The 19,416-nt window shown below is 46.9% G+C and overlaps 2 protein-coding genes across 6 annotated transcripts; one reads left to right on the top strand and one right to left on the bottom strand.

The window, feature by feature from the left end:
- Positions 1-1,822: 1,822 nt before the first annotated feature.
- Positions 1,823-8,941, bottom strand: LOC136490957 (wall-associated receptor kinase 1-like). 5 transcript variants are annotated; one of them, XM_066487162.1, is made up of 6 exons: positions 8,808-8,936; positions 7,319-8,671; positions 6,581-7,130; positions 2,784-3,702; positions 2,545-2,688; positions 1,823-2,428 (listed from the first exon to the last, which is right to left on the bottom strand). In XM_066487162.1, exons 3-6 carry the CDS (start codon positions 6,623-6,625, stop codon positions 1,869-1,871), a joined length of 1,668 nt encoding a protein of 555 aa, XP_066343259.1. In that variant the 5' UTR covers positions 6,626-7,130; positions 7,319-8,671; positions 8,808-8,936; the 3' UTR covers positions 1,823-1,868. The 5 variants fall into 5 exon arrangements, with proteins under 5 accessions (XP_066343259.1, XP_066343256.1, XP_066343260.1 ...); XM_066487159.1 differs by lacking the exon at positions 7,319-8,671 and having other exon boundaries at positions 8,808-8,939; XM_066487163.1 differs by lacking the exon at positions 7,319-8,671 and having other exon boundaries at positions 3,851-7,130; positions 8,808-8,939.
- Positions 8,942-18,420: 9,479 nt separating this feature from the next.
- LOC136490988 (auxin-induced protein 15A-like) lies at positions 18,421-19,232 on the top strand. The gene has a single exon (XM_066487201.1). It carries the CDS (start codon positions 18,720-18,722, stop codon positions 19,116-19,118), a length of 399 nt encoding a protein of 132 aa, XP_066343298.1. The 5' UTR covers positions 18,421-18,719; the 3' UTR covers positions 19,119-19,232.
- The last annotated feature ends 184 nt before the right edge of the window (positions 19,233-19,416 follow it).

Genomic DNA, 19,416 nt, shown 5'->3' on the forward strand with positions numbered 1-19,416 from the left:
TACTTGAAGTTGCAGGTTTAAAACTACAATTGACGTTGGAATACGCACTAACGGTGACAGCGCTTGAACATGGAAACGGTCGCCAGTCGCCATACAAGGCACTGTTGCTGTGTGTGTGGTTATTGGTTAAGGATGCAATTCTATGTTTAAATGAAGTCAAAATAGATTTCGAGGTCTCCGCCCCAAGCTACGCGGTGTCCGCTCGCCAGTCGCCATTACCGCTTGATGCCAAACAACCGAGTCAGTCAACTGCGTGTCCGCATGCGTGAGCTGGTATCGCAGTTTTCTTTTCCGCCCCACATGGTGTTCGTTGATCAAATACATATGCTTCCAGCGCCGATCTCACTCACCGGACATGGTGACATCACGTTGTGTTGTTATCGGTGATGACGACTAGTAACAAGTAAAATACTCTTGGCAGACTAGTAGCAAATGTGTGGCCATGGCGCAATTAGTCGGCAAGCCAGGGTCGGCAAATCGCGCACTCTCGCCGAACAGAACAGGCACAATTGCACGAACACCCCACAAGCTTTTGACAGCATCAGTTGTGTTGGATGGGCCTCCCCCGGGCTGGACGACTCACGGTATCTCATCACTCCTAGAGTTCATGACCGAACTGTGCAATCTTTGGCAGGGCAGGCAACCGTTTGCTTTGTTGCAGAATCAAGATTCTAGGGAGCCATGAAAAGGGCTACAGAAACTTAGGCGTAGCTGTTTCAGACTTCCACACTGTTTTGACTTTGGGGACTAGGAACCGGAAAAGCAGGGGCGCCCTGTGCCGCACACAGAAGCAGAAGACCAAGGCCAAGCTATACAGCAAGCGTACTTCCATACACCTTGGTTGGACAACTACAAAATAAAGTAGAAATCGTGGATTTTTTCCCCAAAAAAAGAGTAGAAACCATGGTATTACAATGGTCAGCTAAATTGGGGGACTCAAAATACGTTATTTACGCCTAAGTTATGATTTGTGTACGTACACCAAACTTGTTTTGAATTTTTGCTAGCAGTTGCTTATGATCAGCCTGACTGCATGAGGCCGGAACTTACAATAAATCAATAATAGCTGGTTGAGTGTACAGCTCATGCAGAAGGCATAAATAAGACAATTATTTTTTCTAAAGAAAACACTAACAGGCACCCCTAAATAGTTTGGTGAACTATGTTCATGCATGCGGCGTACGAAGGAAAACAACTATAACTGAAAAGGTACGTTTGGGTTAATGTTATGTCCAGATAATGTGTCGAAGTTGAAGACATGAGGACCAGGCCCTGAGACTAAAGGGGCTCAAGGCTATGTCGCAGCATCTGGCACAGAAAAATTCAATGATGATTTAGGGGTCTTGCCGACGTGATATTGAGATGGGACTATATCCATTTGAGCTTAACAAACAATTTTTCCACCAAATAATCGTGGACCTTCATCGCACTCCAGATGGAAGTGTTATGTCTTCCTAATGAAGTACTATCGGGCTACCGACAAACCGAATGTTAGGCTTCGATAAGCTTACATTCCAAAATCGGTCATGTGCATAATTTATCCATGCCCATCTGTTGTAGAGGTCATAGGAAGCGTCTTTTCCAAGTTAATCATAATTTCTAAGCACATTAAAAATAAACATTAGGTAGTACTAAATTTTTACTTATATTATTATACAAATATAGGAATGAGCTCACCTTGTTTTTAACTTTTATGATCATATCCTTAGGTTACATGTCATCATCAATGGTCCATGGTTATGGTTATGTAATGCATCCACTACTTTCTTGTAGAAATTTCATATTGCACATTTGTAGTTAATGCCAAAGGATAACATCGGGAAGGAAGGTGACTTCTATTATCACCTTAAAAGAGTCCATGCTTATTATTATTCATGAGGAGGATACATGCACCCCTTTATTGGGCGTTCCTCCCAAGGCAAAGGTAGCAAGATTCTATTTTGCTTATAGTGCAAGAGATCATACAATGTGCCATTGGAGATGAACTCATAGACAAGTAGAGGGACTTCAGTCTCAAGGCAGCATCCATGGAGCTTCACCACATTCCGGTGGTTGATCTGTGACAGTATGGCCACCTCATTGATAAACTGCTCAATTTCGATGCTTTCTACAAGTTTTGATTTCTTAATTGCCACAACGCGTTGGTCAGTCAATATTCCCTTATAGACCGTGCCATGACCACCGCGGCCGACCACACGTGTATGGTCAAAGTTGTTGGTGGCCTTCTCTAGGTCATCCAGAGAGAATATCTTCATGCCATCACCAGCATTATGAGTTGACGAGAACAGTTGTTCTAGAAGAATGCCTTTGTTCTTGTGAAAAAACTTCTTTCTAAGCTTTTTTTGAACGATTCTCTGCCACCACCGTGTAAGAATGGCAACAACTACGACAAGAAATAGAATGACACTGGCACTACTTAATGGAAGACCTGCATTGGGTGAACAATCCTTTTAAATTCTTGAGATACAAAATCAATATTTCAACTGAGTTTGAGACACAATAATAGTTGCATATGAAAGTGATAAAATCAAATTGTCTAGTTACCGATTATGAGGTTGATATTAGGGCCACAACTATTGCTTTGCTCAGAAAACTTCAGTCCTACTCGACACGAACATCGATATCCTCCTAGTGTGTTGTGGCAGACGCCACCCGAAGGGCATGGGCCGTATTTACATTCATCAACATCTGCAGTAAGAAGAACAAAAGTAAAAATGATAAGCACAGAGTTTAGAGACTAAATATTGTACAAATATACCGTAAAATTTTGGCACAATTATTACCATGGCATCCGTCTGGAAGGTATGGGTTGCCTTCGTACCCTTCAGTGCAGTTGCATAGGTACCCTGGCCCATTCGATGAATCCACGCACTCGCTGTTGCTGCTGACGCATGCATAAGAGCCCATCTCAGTCTCTTCAGCGACCTCACACGACATCTTCCTCTCCCTTATCGCCCAGTCCATCACCACGGGTGCTCGTCCCATGTCTGTGTCGTTGAACTTGGTCGTGGTGATGTATAATGTGCTGAAGTTCAACGCCTCCGCCTCCATCAGCACGGCGTAGCTGCATCGGCTGAAGCTCCAGATTTGGCTTGTGTTGAAACGGCTGTCGAAGCCGACTTTGTAATAGCCCAGCGCCCTGGGTATCGCTGTCTGGCAGCAGCCCTGGCCGGAGCAGGAACCGTCTACCAAGTCTGACACATTCCTGCACGTCGAGACGCAGCCGCTCTGGTAGTTTGTGCCTCTGTTGTCCGAGATGTAGGCAAGGGTGTTGCATCCGATGACAGTGAACTTGTTGTGGACGTCAGAGAACCGATAGGGACTAGAACCTGCGTTGATATCCCATTGAAAATTCTCTATGAGACCAGAAGAGTTGTAGCAGGATGTTGAGACCCTGTTCATCATCCGGAGCGTGCCATGAATCAAGGAAATGTTGAGCACCTCATATATATCACCAGCGAGGTATGGCTTGTAGACGCCATCCTGAAGAACATCCAGGCAGTTGACGTCGAAGCCTCGTGCAAGCGAGCAGTTGTCACCGATGCCGAACGGGTAAGGGATGTCCACGCCTCCACACTGCCTTTGGCATTCAGGGCTAGGAACAGAAACAGCAGGGGCGTCCTGTGCCGCCAACAGAAGCAGAAGACAGACAAGGCCAAGCTGTACAGGCCGCACTTCCATACTCCTTGGCCGGATATACAACTAGAAAGTAGAAACCATGATATTGCAACGGTCAGCTAAATCGGTGAACCATAAACTTATGTTCTGTGCACTTCTAAAAAATCCCAACCCGTGCGCTGTGAGAAGAACCAAAACATAACTGAAGTGTTCTTTTGTGTTAATGATGTACCCAAATTATATCTTGATCCTTGAAGTCGAAGATATGAATTTCCCTGACCCGAGGAAGGTTACAGCATCTCCAAGAGTATCCAAAAATTTATTCATAAAATCATTAAGTTTTTCAAGTCGCTAAAAAGTATTGGAGCACCAAAGAAGGGTTTCTCCAACAATTTATAAAAAATCACTTCTAAAAATATCAAAAACTTGTCCCACACAAAACTTTCTTGACGACGGCAAGTTTTCTTTTGCAGGAGATAGTGCTCTCCGCCTACGTCGCCTCTCTCCCGAACGCGGCCATGGCCTCACTGCCGCCGTCGTCCAATCTCGCCTCTCCTCCTCTAAACCCACCCCACAACAGCACACAAACTTCGGAAGTCCACTCTCCATACCATACACTACGAACCAGGCGGCGACGTTGCTAGATCTCCATCACAAGAGCATCTCCAACATGGCCCCTACTTGAGCCCCCATAGCTAAATATGCAGGCTCAGGCAAAAAAAAAATTGCTCCAACAGGCCCCTAGCTACTAGGGCCCCGAATTTGGTTGGACACCCAAATCCACCCTCCGACCCAATTCCTGGGGCTCCCCCCGGGCCCCCATCCAACGCGCGCTGGCCTGCTCCCTCTGTGCGGGCGCTACTCTGCCCCTCCTTCCACGCGGGTGCTGCTCCTCCCCACCCTCCGCCGGCTCCTCCCCTCCCTCCGATGACTCCCCTCCATTTGAGTCCTCTTCCTCGCGACGGCTGACCTCATCCGCGGGGCCTCCTACAAGAACACCCAGCGACAGCGAGGCCACACGCCCATTGAAAGCTCTAGTTTGGTTTTGGTGAATTGATGAAACCCTAAGTGCTAACCCTTTTGCTCTATGTGTTCATGAGATAGGGTAGCACATTCCAAGTGATGGAGCAAGTAATGATGATCATGTTGGTGGTGATGGCCATGGTGATCAAGTGCTCGGGCTTGGAAAAGAAGAAAGAGAAAAACAAAAAGCTCAAGGCAAAGGTGATATCCTAAGGAGCTTTTGTGTTTTGGTGATCGAGACACTTAGCGAGTGTGATCACATTTAGGATAGATAGCCATACTATTAAGAGGGGTGAAACTCGTATCGAAATAAGGTTATCAAAGTGCCATTAGATGTTCTAACTCATTGCATATGTATTTAGATTCTAGTGAGTGCTAACACCCTTGAAAATGTTTGTGAAAATATGCTAACACACGTGCATAAGGTGATACACTTGGTGGTTGGCACATTTGAGCAATGGTGGTGAAGTTTGGGGGGGTCAAAAGGAGAACTCTCGAAGTGACCGGACTCTGCCTTGGGCAGTGACCAGACCCTGGCCCCACGTTCGGTCAGTGGCGCGCAGTGAAGGCCGCCCTCGATTCTATGACTGGACGCAGAGGAGAAAGAGGGACCGGACGCGCAGGGCTGGCGTGTGAGCGTGTGAAGAGCGGACGCTGGGGAGCGTCTGGTCGCTGCCGAACGGACACATCCGATCGCGTTTTCAAGCACACTGGGAGCTCTCTAGAAACGATCTGACGCGGCTCGAGCACAACGTCAGGAGAAGGGACTGACGCGCCCGGTCGCTAACTGTTGGTGCATGGCGTGTGAGGACCTGACGCGGGAGTGGTGGGTGCATCCGGTCGTCCTTCATTGCATCTGGTGTGAATTTAACCGCGAGGGCGCTATGTTTCGACCGTTGGGATCGTGCGGTGGAAAATCAAAGGCGAGGACACGTAGCGTGAATCAAGGGACCGGACGCTGGGCATCGTGCGTCCGATCAAAATGACCGACGCATCCGGTTGCCTCGTGGAGGTAGGCAGTGTGGAGTCCAACGGCTCTTTTCGAATGGGCTCCCTATATAAAGTGTTTGGCCGGCTCTAGCTCACCCTCTTGGCCATTTTCATTGACATAGCAACCTAGTGAGTTGAGTCAAAGCCCTCCCACTCATCTCCATCATTGATTCATCATCTTTGTGAGATTGGGAGTAAATCCAAATGCATTGCTTGAGTGATTGCATCTAGAGGCACTTGGTGATTGTGTTTCATTACAGATTTCGCTTGTTTCTCTTGGTGGTTGCCGCCACCTAGACGGCTTGGTGCAGCGAGGATCGTCGAGCGGAGAGTGGTGATTGTCTATGGCTCCGATCGTGGTGATTATGAGGGGTTCTTGATCTTTCCCCGGCGGAGAGCCAAAAGGTACTCTAGTAGATTGCTTGTGGCTTGTGGATCCTCATCTTGTGTTGGTTGTGCGGCACCCGGTTGCGAGTTAGGTATGTGATGCCTATTAGCGCGTGAACCTCCAAGTGTGTGAATCGCCACAACGGGGACTAGCTTGCCGGCAAGCAAGTGAACCTCGGTGACAAATCTTGTGTCATCATTGTCTCCAAGGATTTTTATTGTGATTGATTGATTGATTGTCGCTTGCCACGTCGGTATATCTTCACTACCTCACCCTTGTACTTACATTTCTAGTGTAGCTAAGCTCTTTAGTGTAATTAGTTTTGAGAGCTGGCTTGTGTCTTGTCTAGTGGTTCGTGAGGCTTTTTAATTAGTCTTTGAGAGCTCAGTAACTTAGTGGTAGTGACATAGTCTCTTGTGTGTGAAATAGAGATCATAGCAACTAGAATTGTGGATAGAAGGCTTGTATTTTTTTGTAGGCTAGCGCAACACTCGCTTCGCCATTTAATTGACTAACCACTTGCTTAAGTGTTGTTGTAGATTTTTTTAATAGGCTATTAACCTTTCTCTTGCCATTAGGACCTTTCACCCATCGGTCAGACGCCATCGGCGAGATCTCCGGCCTCGGCCCCTGTGGGAACTCCTTCTCCGAGCACGGCCTCCTCCGAGGCGTGGCTTCTCCTACGCGCCGGCAGCACCCGAGCGTGGCTTCTCCCCACACAGTCGTAGGTCCTTCCCTGGGCGCGACATCTGTGGATCTCGCGGCAGGGCGCCCCGAAGCTCCCTCCACTGCCAACGGGTGCAGTCGCAAGTCCTCACCCGCGCGATAGCGAGCTCCGGTAGCGCGACAGCGAATTCTGACGGCCAGATTCACGGCGAGCTCTCGACCATCTTGCTCTCCTTGCTGGACACCGCCTCGCCCATCTTCCTCTGGCCGCCCGCTTCTTCTCCGACTACTTCTATGGCGTGGCCTCCTCCTCCCCCGCGGGCGGCGCGGGGTCGGCGTCCATGGCGTCGTCAGCAGACGGATTCGCGGAGGGCGGGGGCACGGGCTTGGCGGCGTCGATGGTGGCCACTGCCGGCTCCCTCTCCTCCCATCGCCGACTCCTCCCCTGGCCAGCAAATCCACAGAATGTGAAGGAAAAAAGAAAAGAGAACGAGGGAGGAAAGGAATTTGGGGCCCTTCGTTTGGGTGCCACTACTGTAATGGACGCATAAATTTAGGCCAACAAAAAATGCGATGGGCACCCAAATCAAAAATAGGAGCCCTGATTTGGAGCTACTGCTGGAGTATTCTTACAGTGCAGGTGCAGTGTAGCATCAAACCAGCAAGTTAGCAACCAAGTGTACGGTGTAGGCAGGTGCAGCTCCTTCCACTCCGTCGTCGACGACGACGGAGCAACCCGTTGCGGCCGACCGACGAGCCCAGCTGCATCGTTTGCTTGCCCTTCTGGTCCTCCCCATCTTCTTCCTCTTCCTCGTCATGCCGTGCGCATCGAGTTTGACCACCGCGAGGCTCTATCTATTGCACCTAAAGATAAGCCGCCGCCAGCATAGCTAGTGCCACGGCCATCGCCGCCGCCACCGTTGCCGGCACCACCGCTTTCGGCTCCGGGCACGGACGATGATGAGGAGCGACGACAGCTCCCGCCTCTGCGCCAGCTGACGGACCCACCATACTCGCTCGGCCTGACCATAGATTATGACGCGTGCAGGCCCAGTGGCTCTGTGACAACCCACGGTTCCTGGCCTTCGTCGCATCAGGGAGGCCTCAGGTGCTAGTGGTTATCGGGTCATCGCCGCGCCGATGCCGCGAGTATTTTTCCGCGCAAACGCGAGTGCACGTGTTTTTCCAGCGCGTGGGGTCAGTTTCCATGTGGCAAAAGACTAGGAGCTATGGTTGGGAGTTGTTTGAGATGTGTTTTTCAATTTTGCCAAAAGTCCTAGATTGGCAGAGTGTTTTAGAAACCTTTGGAGACGCTCTTAGGACGTTAGGTAACCACAATATAGTCACATCAAATCTACTGTGTATATAAGTTAAGTCTCCCTTTAAAAATCTTACTCTCTCTATCGACAATAGAATGCAATTATGAGATTTGTACAAGTCAAACTAGCTAAGCTTTGATCAAATTTATAGTGAACAGTATTATCATTTATGTCTCCAACTAGGTTTACTATATATATTTCATATAACTAATTTAATGGTATATGACCGTGTTCGGATGGTGCCCAGCACAGTGAACTTCAGATGGTTTCGGATGATTCAATAGTATTCTGTGAGGGAGAATAAGCTGAAACAAGCTAAAACAAGCGAGCAGTGCACCAGCCGAACGCCCTCTATAACTTTGATCAAACTGCAAAACCTTTGACTCCTCAAAAAACACGAATTGCATCTTTTGTGAAAGAAGGGAGTATAACATTTCCTACACATTTCGTTCAGGACTTTCTGGCGGATGAGGGACTTGCTCAAGCGAATGCCTACAAAAAATCTGAAACAATCTTGTTTAAAGCTGTTTTTTCAAACAGTGTCTTGCAAGGGGCGCAAGTTACATCTGAAGACCAAGGCTGCTAGGAACATATGAGTATCCGTCTCTCTCGCGTAGTGTTGACATCCAAACAATGAAACATCTCAAAAAAAATGAAGCATGAACACCTTCAGGCATGCATGCAGATAATAAAAGAAGTTATTATACTAGGGAATAGGGATGACAAACAAAACTGTGGAGGATAAAGTCAGTAGTAACTAACTAGCCTGAAAATCTGAAATACCAAGCGATTTGAAAGCGTACCTTTGGATATTTATTAGTTGAGAGCTCTGCCCTGCCCCTGGACGGCTGGACGCCTATAGCACTCTGACCTATGGAGATTGCTTCAGTTATTTGTTCTGCTAACAAGCGAACACCCCTGTAGCCCTGTCTGTGTGCTGGAGTATATAAGAAGTTAAGAACACATCTTGCGTAATGTAACCCAGAGTCGTAGGGAACGAGTCTAGACACAGTCACACAGCCTTGTGTTGAGGGTGAAGAGTTGTTTTGCTATCATAAATTCATAATTGAGCTGGAATAATCACGCCTTGTGTTGAGGGTGACAGCGCTCAGCTGACATTGGAATCTTCCTGGAATCCTGTGTTGAGGGTGACAGCGCAAGGCGCCTGGCACAACGTGTGGTTCAGTTTTACTTATGTTCCTTTCGCTGCACAATGAAAAAGCTTGCTTGTAGAATAAAAACCCTCACCAGGTCACAATCTTGAATAATCACCCCTTGTGTTGAGGGTGACAGCGCTCAGCTGACATTGGAATCTTCCTGGAATCCTGTGTTGAGGGTGACAGTGCTGGAACTTTGAAGCAGTCGCCACTCGCCACCAGTCGCCATGCAAGGCGCCTGGCACAACGTGTGGTTCAGTTTTACTTATGTTCCTTTCGCTGCACAATGAAAAAGCTTGCTTGTAGAATAAAAACCCTCACCAGGTCACAATCTTGAATGGTCTTGAGTCTCGTGACAGCAGCCGGTTTACAAGACGTGCAGGGGTGCATCGCAGGAGGACTCGACCTTCTCTAGAGTGTCGCCTCTCTAGGTCTCCGTCCGCGGGTGTCCGCTTAGAGCCCAGCCAAACTGCCGGGTCAGTCAACTTCGTCTGCGTGCGTGAGCGTGTGTGCGGGGGCAGCGGGTATCGCAGTTTTCTGCCCCACGAGTTCGTTGATCAAATACACATGCTTCTAGCGCCCATCTCACAGTCTCACTGGACATGGTCACATCACATGGAGTGTTTATCGGCGATGACGACAAACAAGTAACAATAGCAGGATAGTAGCAAACGTGGGCGATGGTGCAACTAGTCTGCAAGGCTGAATCGGTAAAGAAACTGTGTGGCTGAAAATTATTCTCACATAACCGAACGAAGCCTAAGGAAGTCCGATTCACACCATCAAGTCCCAAGTAGTATTAGTTGAATTTGAAAGGCCATCAAACTTTAATATCAAACAAAATACACACTTTAACTTTTAAAACCAGACAAAATATAGACATTTGACTATTTCAAAATAGTTTCTCGGTGATTTTGCTGACATGACAGCAAAGCCCATTATCATTTGGTCTCTATATGTCTTATATAAAAATAGAGTTAAATGTATTAGCGGGTTCTAAACTTGTTAAGAGGTATCACTTAGACTTATAAACTTTGAAAACACATTTCTGAATCCTAATTAAACTTGTTGAATGGTACACCATAATGGTTGGTATGATCCATAAATAGATTTGGGGTGTACCATTTAACAAGTTTAGAGACGTATGGTCCACCACTTAACAAATTTTGGAACCCAGAAATGTGTTTTCAAAGTTTGTGAACCTAAGTGACATCCTCGATAAGTTCAGGAGTCAGTCATGCATCTAACTCTAATAAAGTCATAACTTTTTCATTGAGCTCGATAATATCTACAACTTTTCAATTGATAATTTTTTTATTTAACATATTCTACAGGATCAAATATTCATTTTAAACTACTAGATTTTAAAATCCAAATTTCTAACTTCCAAATGACCTCAGGTACTTTAAAATTCTAAATAATCTTAAATAAAAAAGTTGTCACCTATAAAGTTACGGATCATGTTGTCATCTACAACTTTTAGATCGTTTAGAAGTTTAAAATATCCGATATCATTTAGAAAAATTAAAAAAAAAGAATTGGTAATATAAAATGAATATTTAAGCATCTAAGATCTATTAAATAAAAAAGTTATCAACTACAAAGTTATAGATTGTGTAGAGCTCTACAACTTTGATATAAAATTTGTATTCATATGATTTCATATGGAAAAGTTATGCTTTTTATATAAGATATATATAAAGAGACCAAAATGACTGGTGAGTTTCAATGCCACGTCAGCAAAACACCCTTGAAACCACTCTAAATGGATCAAGGGAGGTATTTTATCTAATTTTAAAAGCTAAAGTGTGAATTTTGTTCAGTATTAAAGTTTGAGAAGATCTTTCAGATTCAGCGACTACTTTGTGGAGTGAATCTGACTTTACTCGTTGACAAATCACGCACTCCGGCAGAACAAGCACGCACATCACACTGAGGCCACATTCCACAAGCTTGAACTTGTGATGGGCCTTTACCGAACTGGACGACTATGTTATCTAACGGAAAAGGTTAATTTACTTTCCTCAACTACTATGGTCGTCTGATTTTTCCCAACTTTTAAAACCATTTATTTTTACACCTTAAGTGGTTATTGGTGGGACGGGGTTCCCGATCTTCCGTTAGGTGGAGATAACTATCGATTTGTTTAGAGAGCGACACACTGATTCGACTTCAGGTCATAAGACCCGAACCCTGCCACCATAGCACCACGTCTTCTCTAGTTATCAACCGTGTCACAATCCGGTTGACCTCGTCGACAAAGCTAACCCTAGTTGCGAATCGAAGAACACAAACAAGAACAAGATAAAACACAACTCAAGTGAAGTGACAATTGTGGATATACGATTAAGATCTTGAATGTGGGGTTTCACAAGTTGATGGCGGTGACTGTGTGGCAGATCCGCCTAAAATAACTTATTTCCGGAGGTGCTTGTCTTCCATTAGACACGAAACACCCCAAGAGTGAGCTAATTTAAACAGTTCTGTCGAGCACACCCCATGGGAGAACCCAAAATCCACATTTTGCAATAGGATCAAAAATGGTAGAATAAAGCTTACAACATTTTAGCCATTTCTTACATCACTTTCCGTGCAACGTCAGAGTATAATATTTATTATTTATAACAGCGGAATATAACCATGTTATCAGAGTTTCAGCGAAAATAAAATCATTTAATGACAAGTCAAGCATTAACATGATGGTCCGTTATATACATCATAACAGGTTATAAGTTTTTCCCTTGTAAAACATTTTGGGTGGCAGTTTTAAATAAACGTTATGTCCGCAACGTTAAGGAAATCCTCGCTGAGTCCACCAGAAGGTTTCCGCACATAAGTGTCAGCTCTAGCATCCACCTGTCACCTACAATAGGATAGAACAAACCCTGAGTACTCAATTATAATCCGTAAGACTTACCCGTCAGGATGAAAGAAAAGAGTCCAAGGATATGCAAGGCTATCTGGCTTATGGATTTATTGCATTTGTAGGAGCATTACTGAACATGGCTCCTTATATTCAATTTTATTAGCAGTCATCATTAGTTCATTAACTAACCATTCTATGTAAGCACCTATGCTACTTTCAAGCATGTGCTAAGCAATCAGAACCATTTTATCATCTTTCATATTCCAGTTCTTACTACGGTGCTAGATCGTAGACAAGTCGTACCGTATTACACGGCGATTCGTGAACCAATGTATCCCAAATGGGTACCCCGAAACACACGCCCCGCTTGTACCCCAGGCACAAGCAAGACCAACCCACCACTCTCCTGTCAAGGGGTCCAGGTTTCCATCCAAATTTGGACTCCAAGCCCCCACACCTAAGTCCCGGACTCAGTGTAGTGCTTAGACCTCCACCATCCCCGCCTCTAATTAGTCGGTCCGGAAAGAGCCGGAACCCACGATAAGAGAGCAACGAGCATTCCCGCTCCCATAAGCAAGTATGTGCTCAGAATAATAAGTCTGTGACCTGACTAGAAATAGGAGGAACAAATACAACCCGAGCCTAGCTCGAATGCCTAACTAAGTCTAGATCCAAAGTACCATTCCGCCCGGCCTTCAATCATCATTCATATATATTCCATGTGATAGTAATATAATGACAACAGTAATATCTTTTCTATCTCTCACGAGTGACAGGCAATCACTCGACTTCTACCGGAGTCATGTAGCATAGCAATCTACACGATCCTGTCATACTAGTAGAACTCATAGGATAATGATATATATGCAAATGGTTTTCATTCAACTCCTTAAAACTTAATGCACAAGCATAAGATAAAGTGCAGAATAATAGGGGTCATGCACCGGGGCTTGCCTGGTTAAGATATAACCAAGAGTTAGCATTCCATCATGGTGACATGATCATCAAGGCACCATATTTTCCGCTACCTCGGTCGACTCCATGATCCATCGTTGTTCCTATTATGATATACATGGATGCAACGCAGAGACGCAATTAATCAACGGTAACTGCAACTCTTAAATACGATTTCGCTCCGTAAGCTAACGAGCTAGCTTTAATGACTAACGTACTAGTCTACGTATTCATGTTGCCGAAGAAGACGTTGTTTCCCTAAAAATGATCTAGTTTTAAAATCCCAAGGTGTTTCGGCATTTTATTGATTAAACATATATTTTCGAACTAGAGCTCATTTAGCTACCTTAGCAAACTAATTATTATAGAGCTACAAAAATTACAATGAGCACCTAATAATGTTAGGTATCTACTGTAAAAAATTCAAGGCCAGTACTACTATCAATTCATCACCATAATTCCTACAAGTTCATGTTTTACCAATTTTAAGTGCTTTAAATTAATTAGTCTACTCTTGAAAATTCTATGAAACAAAGTGAACAAAATACATTAGCAGATAGGTCATGATTCTAGGAACCTAACAAAATTAGTTTCATAATTTTTGGTTAACTACACAATTTTATATTGAATTTACAAATTTACCTTAGAAGCTAAATTAGAAAATGCTTAGAAAAGAAAAAGGGCCGGTGGCGACCATTTCGGCCCGGTAGCCCAGCGCGGCGCAGCTGCGCGCGCGTCGCGGCGGCCCAGCAACGGCCCAAGGCCGGGGCGCCCACACGCGCTCGCGTTTTGCAAAAGAGGGCTCGGGCTTTTGGATAATCACGCAGAGCAACGGAACACTATTACTACAGACTCACGCTTTGCATTAAAGACCCTGAAATGTGTTGCCTTTGCAACGGGGCGGTCCTCGGTGTGCCTGCGAGCGGCGGCGCAGCACACCGGTGGCAACGGCGATTACGCCGGGCCAACTAGGCTCGCTACGACAGAAGTAAGGGGCCGACCATCATCTATAGCTAATCGCGCAAGGATGAGCTGTAGCGGCGAGCGGCTATCCGCGACGGCGGCGCGACTGTTCCGGCGAGCCTATGCCCTAACGGCAAGGTAGAGATGGCAGAGAAGCATCCGTAGCTCATCGTGGTGTACACACTACTGACGGTTGAAGCTAGAAAGCACCGAGGCGGTCTGGCCACGTGCGATCGAGCGGGGCGGCGGCGCTCTGCTATGGACACCGGCGTGTCACCATGTCGCCGACGAGTTCCCTAGCCAAAACAGTGCGAGCACCGGATAGAGGGAGTCAAGGTGAGCTTAGGGTTACGAGCAATTGAACTGCTACCACTCCTACATGCCTTACCCCAACCCTCTGGTCACGGCGGCGAACATGACCGGCGGCGAGGAGAAACCAAAATTGGTCGGCAACGGAGCTTGGATGTGGCTCGGGGCAGGTGGCTCAGCTAAACAACTCTATGGCGGAGCTATAAGTGCGATGAATCAAGCTCTAATGAACTGAGGCGCATGAATTTCGAATCCTTGGGGTACCTGTGCGGCCATGCGTACGCTGCAGCGCGACGTCGCGATGCGACAAGAGGCAGCACGAGTAGGAGCGGGGTAGGTGAGGTAAGCGGCTGCGAACACGTGCTATAGGGCGAGGCAAGGTGATAGAGAAGGAAGAGCGCAGTCCTGTGCGTGACTTGGCAGTACGTGCACACGGCGCAGAGCAGTGGCGGCCAAGCCTGGCCTGGCGCATAGCCGGCGGCCATGCGCTAGCTGCCGACATGATCCGCGCGCCGTAGTGCCATAAATGGCAAGGCGACGGCTACACGTCCTCATGCGTGCGGCATCAAAGCGGGCCAACGACGCAGCGCGGTGTAGCGACAGGCGCGCAGCGTGGTGATGCGACGGTAGCGGCAGCGGTGTCAACGCGGCGTAGGCGCGGAGGCAGCAGCAGCACCAGCGGCACGGCCCAAGGTCATGGCACGGCAGCACAGCGATGCGCACGGTGAACAGCGCAGGCTACGGTGAAGGGAGGGAGGGGGAGAGAGAGAGCAGCACAGCAGCGCTGCAATGGCGATAGTGGCAGCGGCACAGAGCACTGCAGCGTGGCAGCAACGGCGGCGGTCTGCCGGGCCAGAGCCGGCCAACGCCACGGCGCGGGCGACCAGGCCGGCCAAGCGCGACAGCACGCGTGCGCACGCAGAACGCACCAACACGGCGATGGCGCGCCCCTGTGGCCAGGTGACCGCGCCCAGCCCAGAGGGCTAGCCCGAGAACGTGTTGTACATGGATTTTAAAGCAGCGACTACCACTAAACCATTGCCTCTAAACCGAAAACCGACTTCACCACGATCAAACTGATACATGAGGCTGCTCAGCCGAGCTAAAACACCGCATCACCCTCTAACCCAATCTCTCTAAATAAATTGCTAAACTTGGCAATGTCTAGTTGTACACAAGCTTGAAATTTTCTAAGTTTTTTGAGTTGGACTCTATTTCAAATTGCATTTCTAAGCTATTGAAAATATTACTAAGCAATATTATTTTTCAACGGTAAGTATTTCATTGTCATCTACAAAGTTCGCACTTCCAATTTTATTTAAGTATCACACACATGTTCTATAGTATTTTTGCTTAATAAAAATTGGTTTTAAACCATACTTGATATACATGAGTTATTGCATCAACATTGATTTAACATTTTATTGATTATTTTAGGCTACAAGAAATTTATCAACACATTCTATCGCATGCATTATTACATAAACACGATACTCATGACATGATTTAGTAGTTGGTTTAGGGCGTAACATCGAGGGTGTTACAGACTGTTCAATGATAAATTGCTCTAAAGCAAAACTCAAACGCTAACGTGGACGACGACTACTGAATATATAGTCTAAGGGGCATGCAAGGACCCCTACTCATGTCCCTAAGGAGTCCCAACACATTTATGAAGCCCAAATGGCCCAAAAGATTGTGACACAACATCTAGACATTATTTTGATGATTCCTGTTCACTCCGATGGAATTTTGACATGAGACTAGTTTCATTGGTTAGTTATGAAATTATCTTTCCATCTATAGGTGGATCATAAAAAACGGAGTCTATGCGACCTGAACATCCGTTTTACTACGAGCTGCTCCTGCAGTCCGAGATGGATTGGGTCTCCAACTTGACTTGGATGCCCTTGCTGGCCTTCTAAGGAGGTGGCCAAGGAGGAGTCTTCCTTTTTTCATCCTTGGGTTGTTCTCCATATGTTTCGGGCATGCTCCCACTTGGACCAGGGTCCCAGAGGTGAATAACAAGCCCACGACGTCGTCGTAATACCGGGCAGAAACAACAACAATTTGTCGTGATGATTTGATGACCTTTATGAAATGATGTTGATGTGGGAGTATATCCATTTGAAAGATTATCAAACAAGCTTTCCATCAAGCTAGTGCTCATTGACCTCAATCGCACTATAGATGAATGAACTATGACCTTTCTATGAAGCACTGTTGGCATGCTGACGAACCAAATGTTGGACTTAGATTTTTTTTTAATTACGGAATAAAACATCCCAGCCTTCACATTCACCGGTGAATGCTTAGAGCTTAAACATACAAGAATAGGACTCAGCCCACATTTCCGCTAGGTAGACAGATCTGACAATAGCCTGCGAACTTACAACAGAAGACAACAAAACAAATAGTCCACTGATCGCAAAGCACAAAAAACTAAACTCCCAGCTTCAAAAGAAGGTGAAACAAGAGGACTTTACACTCCTATCCTCTTCAGATTCTTCCATTCACTGCAACCAAAGAGCTGTAGCGCCACACCTTCTAAACGTCTGCATGTTTCTTTCATCATTGCTTAGATGAGTTTGCATTCCAAGATCGGTCTTGTGCATGTTGTACCATATCCCATCTGTTGTGGAGGCCATATAAAGTGTCTTTCCCAAGTTGACATCATCATCATCATTGTTCCTAAGTATATCGAAAGCAACAACATTAGGTAGCGACAAATTCTTATTGGTCATTGTGCTTAGATGTTATGTCCTCATTATCCTCTCCTTCTTGACAGCAAACCGTCCTCGGTTTGAGATTAGTTGAAGGACAAGTTGTAGGTAGTAGCCAATATTACCCCTCTTCTTGTGACTTATGTTGTTTCTTTGAAACAAAACTAGAGAAATTCGACATGACAAGATTTAGTTATTTTAGTCGTCTAATTCATATTTTTGCACCATAAAATGAGATTTCAAATCTGAACAAAAGTAAACACGATGCACCATATATTTTTGCACAATAAAATGAGATTTCAGATTTGAACAAAAAGTAAACACCATGCAACGTATACTTTCCTTTACGGTTATACTTGCCAATAAAGTGATGTAAATCTTTTCAACCTTTCTACCAGTTGACTGAACTCAGCAGCAGAGCAACCAGTCGAACGGTTGCCGCTGGAAGACCGCAGTGTGGCACCGGCACTGTCAGGATGTAAATGGTATTGATATTTTCTAACTATCCGGTCGATCAAACGGGATCGAATAGTGACTCCGCTGGATATTTTCTCGGACATTTGTTGGAAGTAGCCACAGCTGACCGTCCGACTGGTTGCTCTGCTGCTGAGTTGAGTCTCCAGACAGTGACGAGCAGGTCCAGAACTTCCGCCTTTCCAACGCCATGAAAGCCGTCGTCGCCCCGCCCAATGAGGCTGCCGCGCCCGCAGTGGTCGACCCCATCCGGCCGGCCGTCACTCTCCGTACTCCCGCAGCCCAACGGCCTTATCCTCCTCCCAAGAGCCGAGCCAACAAGACCAAAGCAATGTGTGCAAGAATCTATAACTCCCTTGCCAACTTCGAGGCGGACGGAGTTCGTTTACTCCACTCCCATTCCTTTATTGGACAGAGACAGAGAGAAGAAGGCCCAGATTCTTCTGCGTACGTACTTCATTCCTCCCCGACCCGAGCAGATAAAAATTAGCTAGAGAAAGAGCTGCGTGCGCGGAGGAAAAAAAGGACGCGATCGCGTACCGTTACGGCGCCATTACCATCTCCATACGCTCAAGTACGCGCTGCCAATGCCTTTTCTGAACAGCTCCGTCCATAGTCGTCCCTTCTTGGCCCTTGGCCCTTGCCAATGTGGTCAACACATGCCGGCCGGCGGCCGCTAATTTAATTTCGCGTCATGCATGCTGCTGACCCCAATGGTTTTGTTCCGGTACACTTCTCCATCAACATAAGTGCAGCTTCATTGCAGCATGACAATATTGGCCTTTTAATTACATGTGTCCCATTTGCAAGCTATAGTTTTTTTTCTCTCGTGTCTTCGGGCTGGTGCTGAACGTGTGGTTTCTCTCTTCTTCAACATGACCAATGAACAGAACAGAGATAGCTAGTACCCTCGAAATAACGTCCTGCAAGAAGAGCTGCCCACACAACGATGCGTGTGACGAGAGGAATCCCCATGGTTGTTGAGAACCAGCAGCAAGTTGCATGGCTGCAAGCCTGCAATCTAACGACGCTCTGTTTTTCAAGCTGTTATCCAAACCTCTCCTCTCCTCTCAAACATGCATCACTCAAGTGTCCTTACCAGCTCACCCCTAACGACCTGCATATACGCACATATAGCACAAACCTTGAGGCCAAACCGTCAGCATTTAACAATCCACGCAAACTAGGCATACGCCCTGTTGTCTGCTGTAGTGCTGTGTATATATACTATGCCCAACCAAACATTGCCACGTATACACACTTGGATGCATGTTCACAAGCAGCATGAAGGCAGGATCCAAGGGGAGATTCCTCAACCTCAAGGCCTTCCTCCATGCGTGGAAGAAGCTCGCAGCCGCTGAGACGGCGACGGCGGCCGGCGCTGCTGGGTGGGCCCAGCTCGACGGCGACGGCGAGGCCGCCATCCCCAGGGACGTGCCCAAGGGCCACACGGTGGTGTACGTCGGGGAGGAGCTGAGGCGGTACGTGGTGAGGGTGTCCTCCCTCGACCACCCGCTGTTCCGCGAGCTGCTCGACCGGGCGCGGGACGAGTACGGCTTCGCCGCCGCCGACACGAGGCTCTGCATCCCCTGCGACGAGGACATGTTCCTCGCCGTCCTTTGCCATGTCGACGCCGAGCGAGAGTGGAGCCTGGCACTGTGCAGCTGACCGCGGTACCGGCCCGGCCGCCCTCGTCGTTGAATTTGACTGGCTGGTGGCTGCCCTGTTCCTGTAATTCTGTTCGAGATGTTCAAAGGTTGAGCATGTTTACATGCTGTCCTGTTTATAGGGTGTAGGCTCTAGAGGAAGCTAACAGAGAGCTCCAGTGGTCCATAACCATATTGTGGCCCGACTTCTCAATGCAAGGATGCACCGCAAGGTGCTTTGAATTGCTTTTGCTGCAACTGCAACTGCAACTGCAACCAGGAGATGCATGGACGTATTCGAGTGCCAGGGCAGGGGTATA

The sequence above is a fragment of the Miscanthus floridulus genome, chromosome 11 (genome assembly GCF_019320115.1).
Source record: "Miscanthus floridulus cultivar M001 chromosome 11, ASM1932011v1, whole genome shotgun sequence".
NCBI lineage: Eukaryota > Viridiplantae > Streptophyta > Magnoliopsida > Poales > Poaceae > Miscanthus > Miscanthus floridulus.

Bases quoted from the DNA above. Each gene is read 5' to 3' on its own strand.
- LOC136490957 (XM_066487159.1), bottom strand. From the start codon at position 6,625: ATGGCGTCTGACCGATGGGTGAAAGGTCCTAATGGCAAGAGAAAG. The intron at 3,703-6,580 runs GTTAATAGCCTA...TCTACTTTCTAG, and splicing joins GTCCTAATGGCAAGAGAAAG to TTGTATATCCGGCCAAGGAG. The intron at 2,429-2,544 runs GTAACTAGACAA...CACCCAATGCAG, and splicing joins TAATATCAACCTCATAATCG to GTCTTCCATTAAGTAGTGCC.
- LOC136490988 (XM_066487201.1), top strand. From the start codon at position 18,720: ATGTTCACAAGCAGCATGAAGGCAGGATCCAAGGGGAGATTCCTCAAC.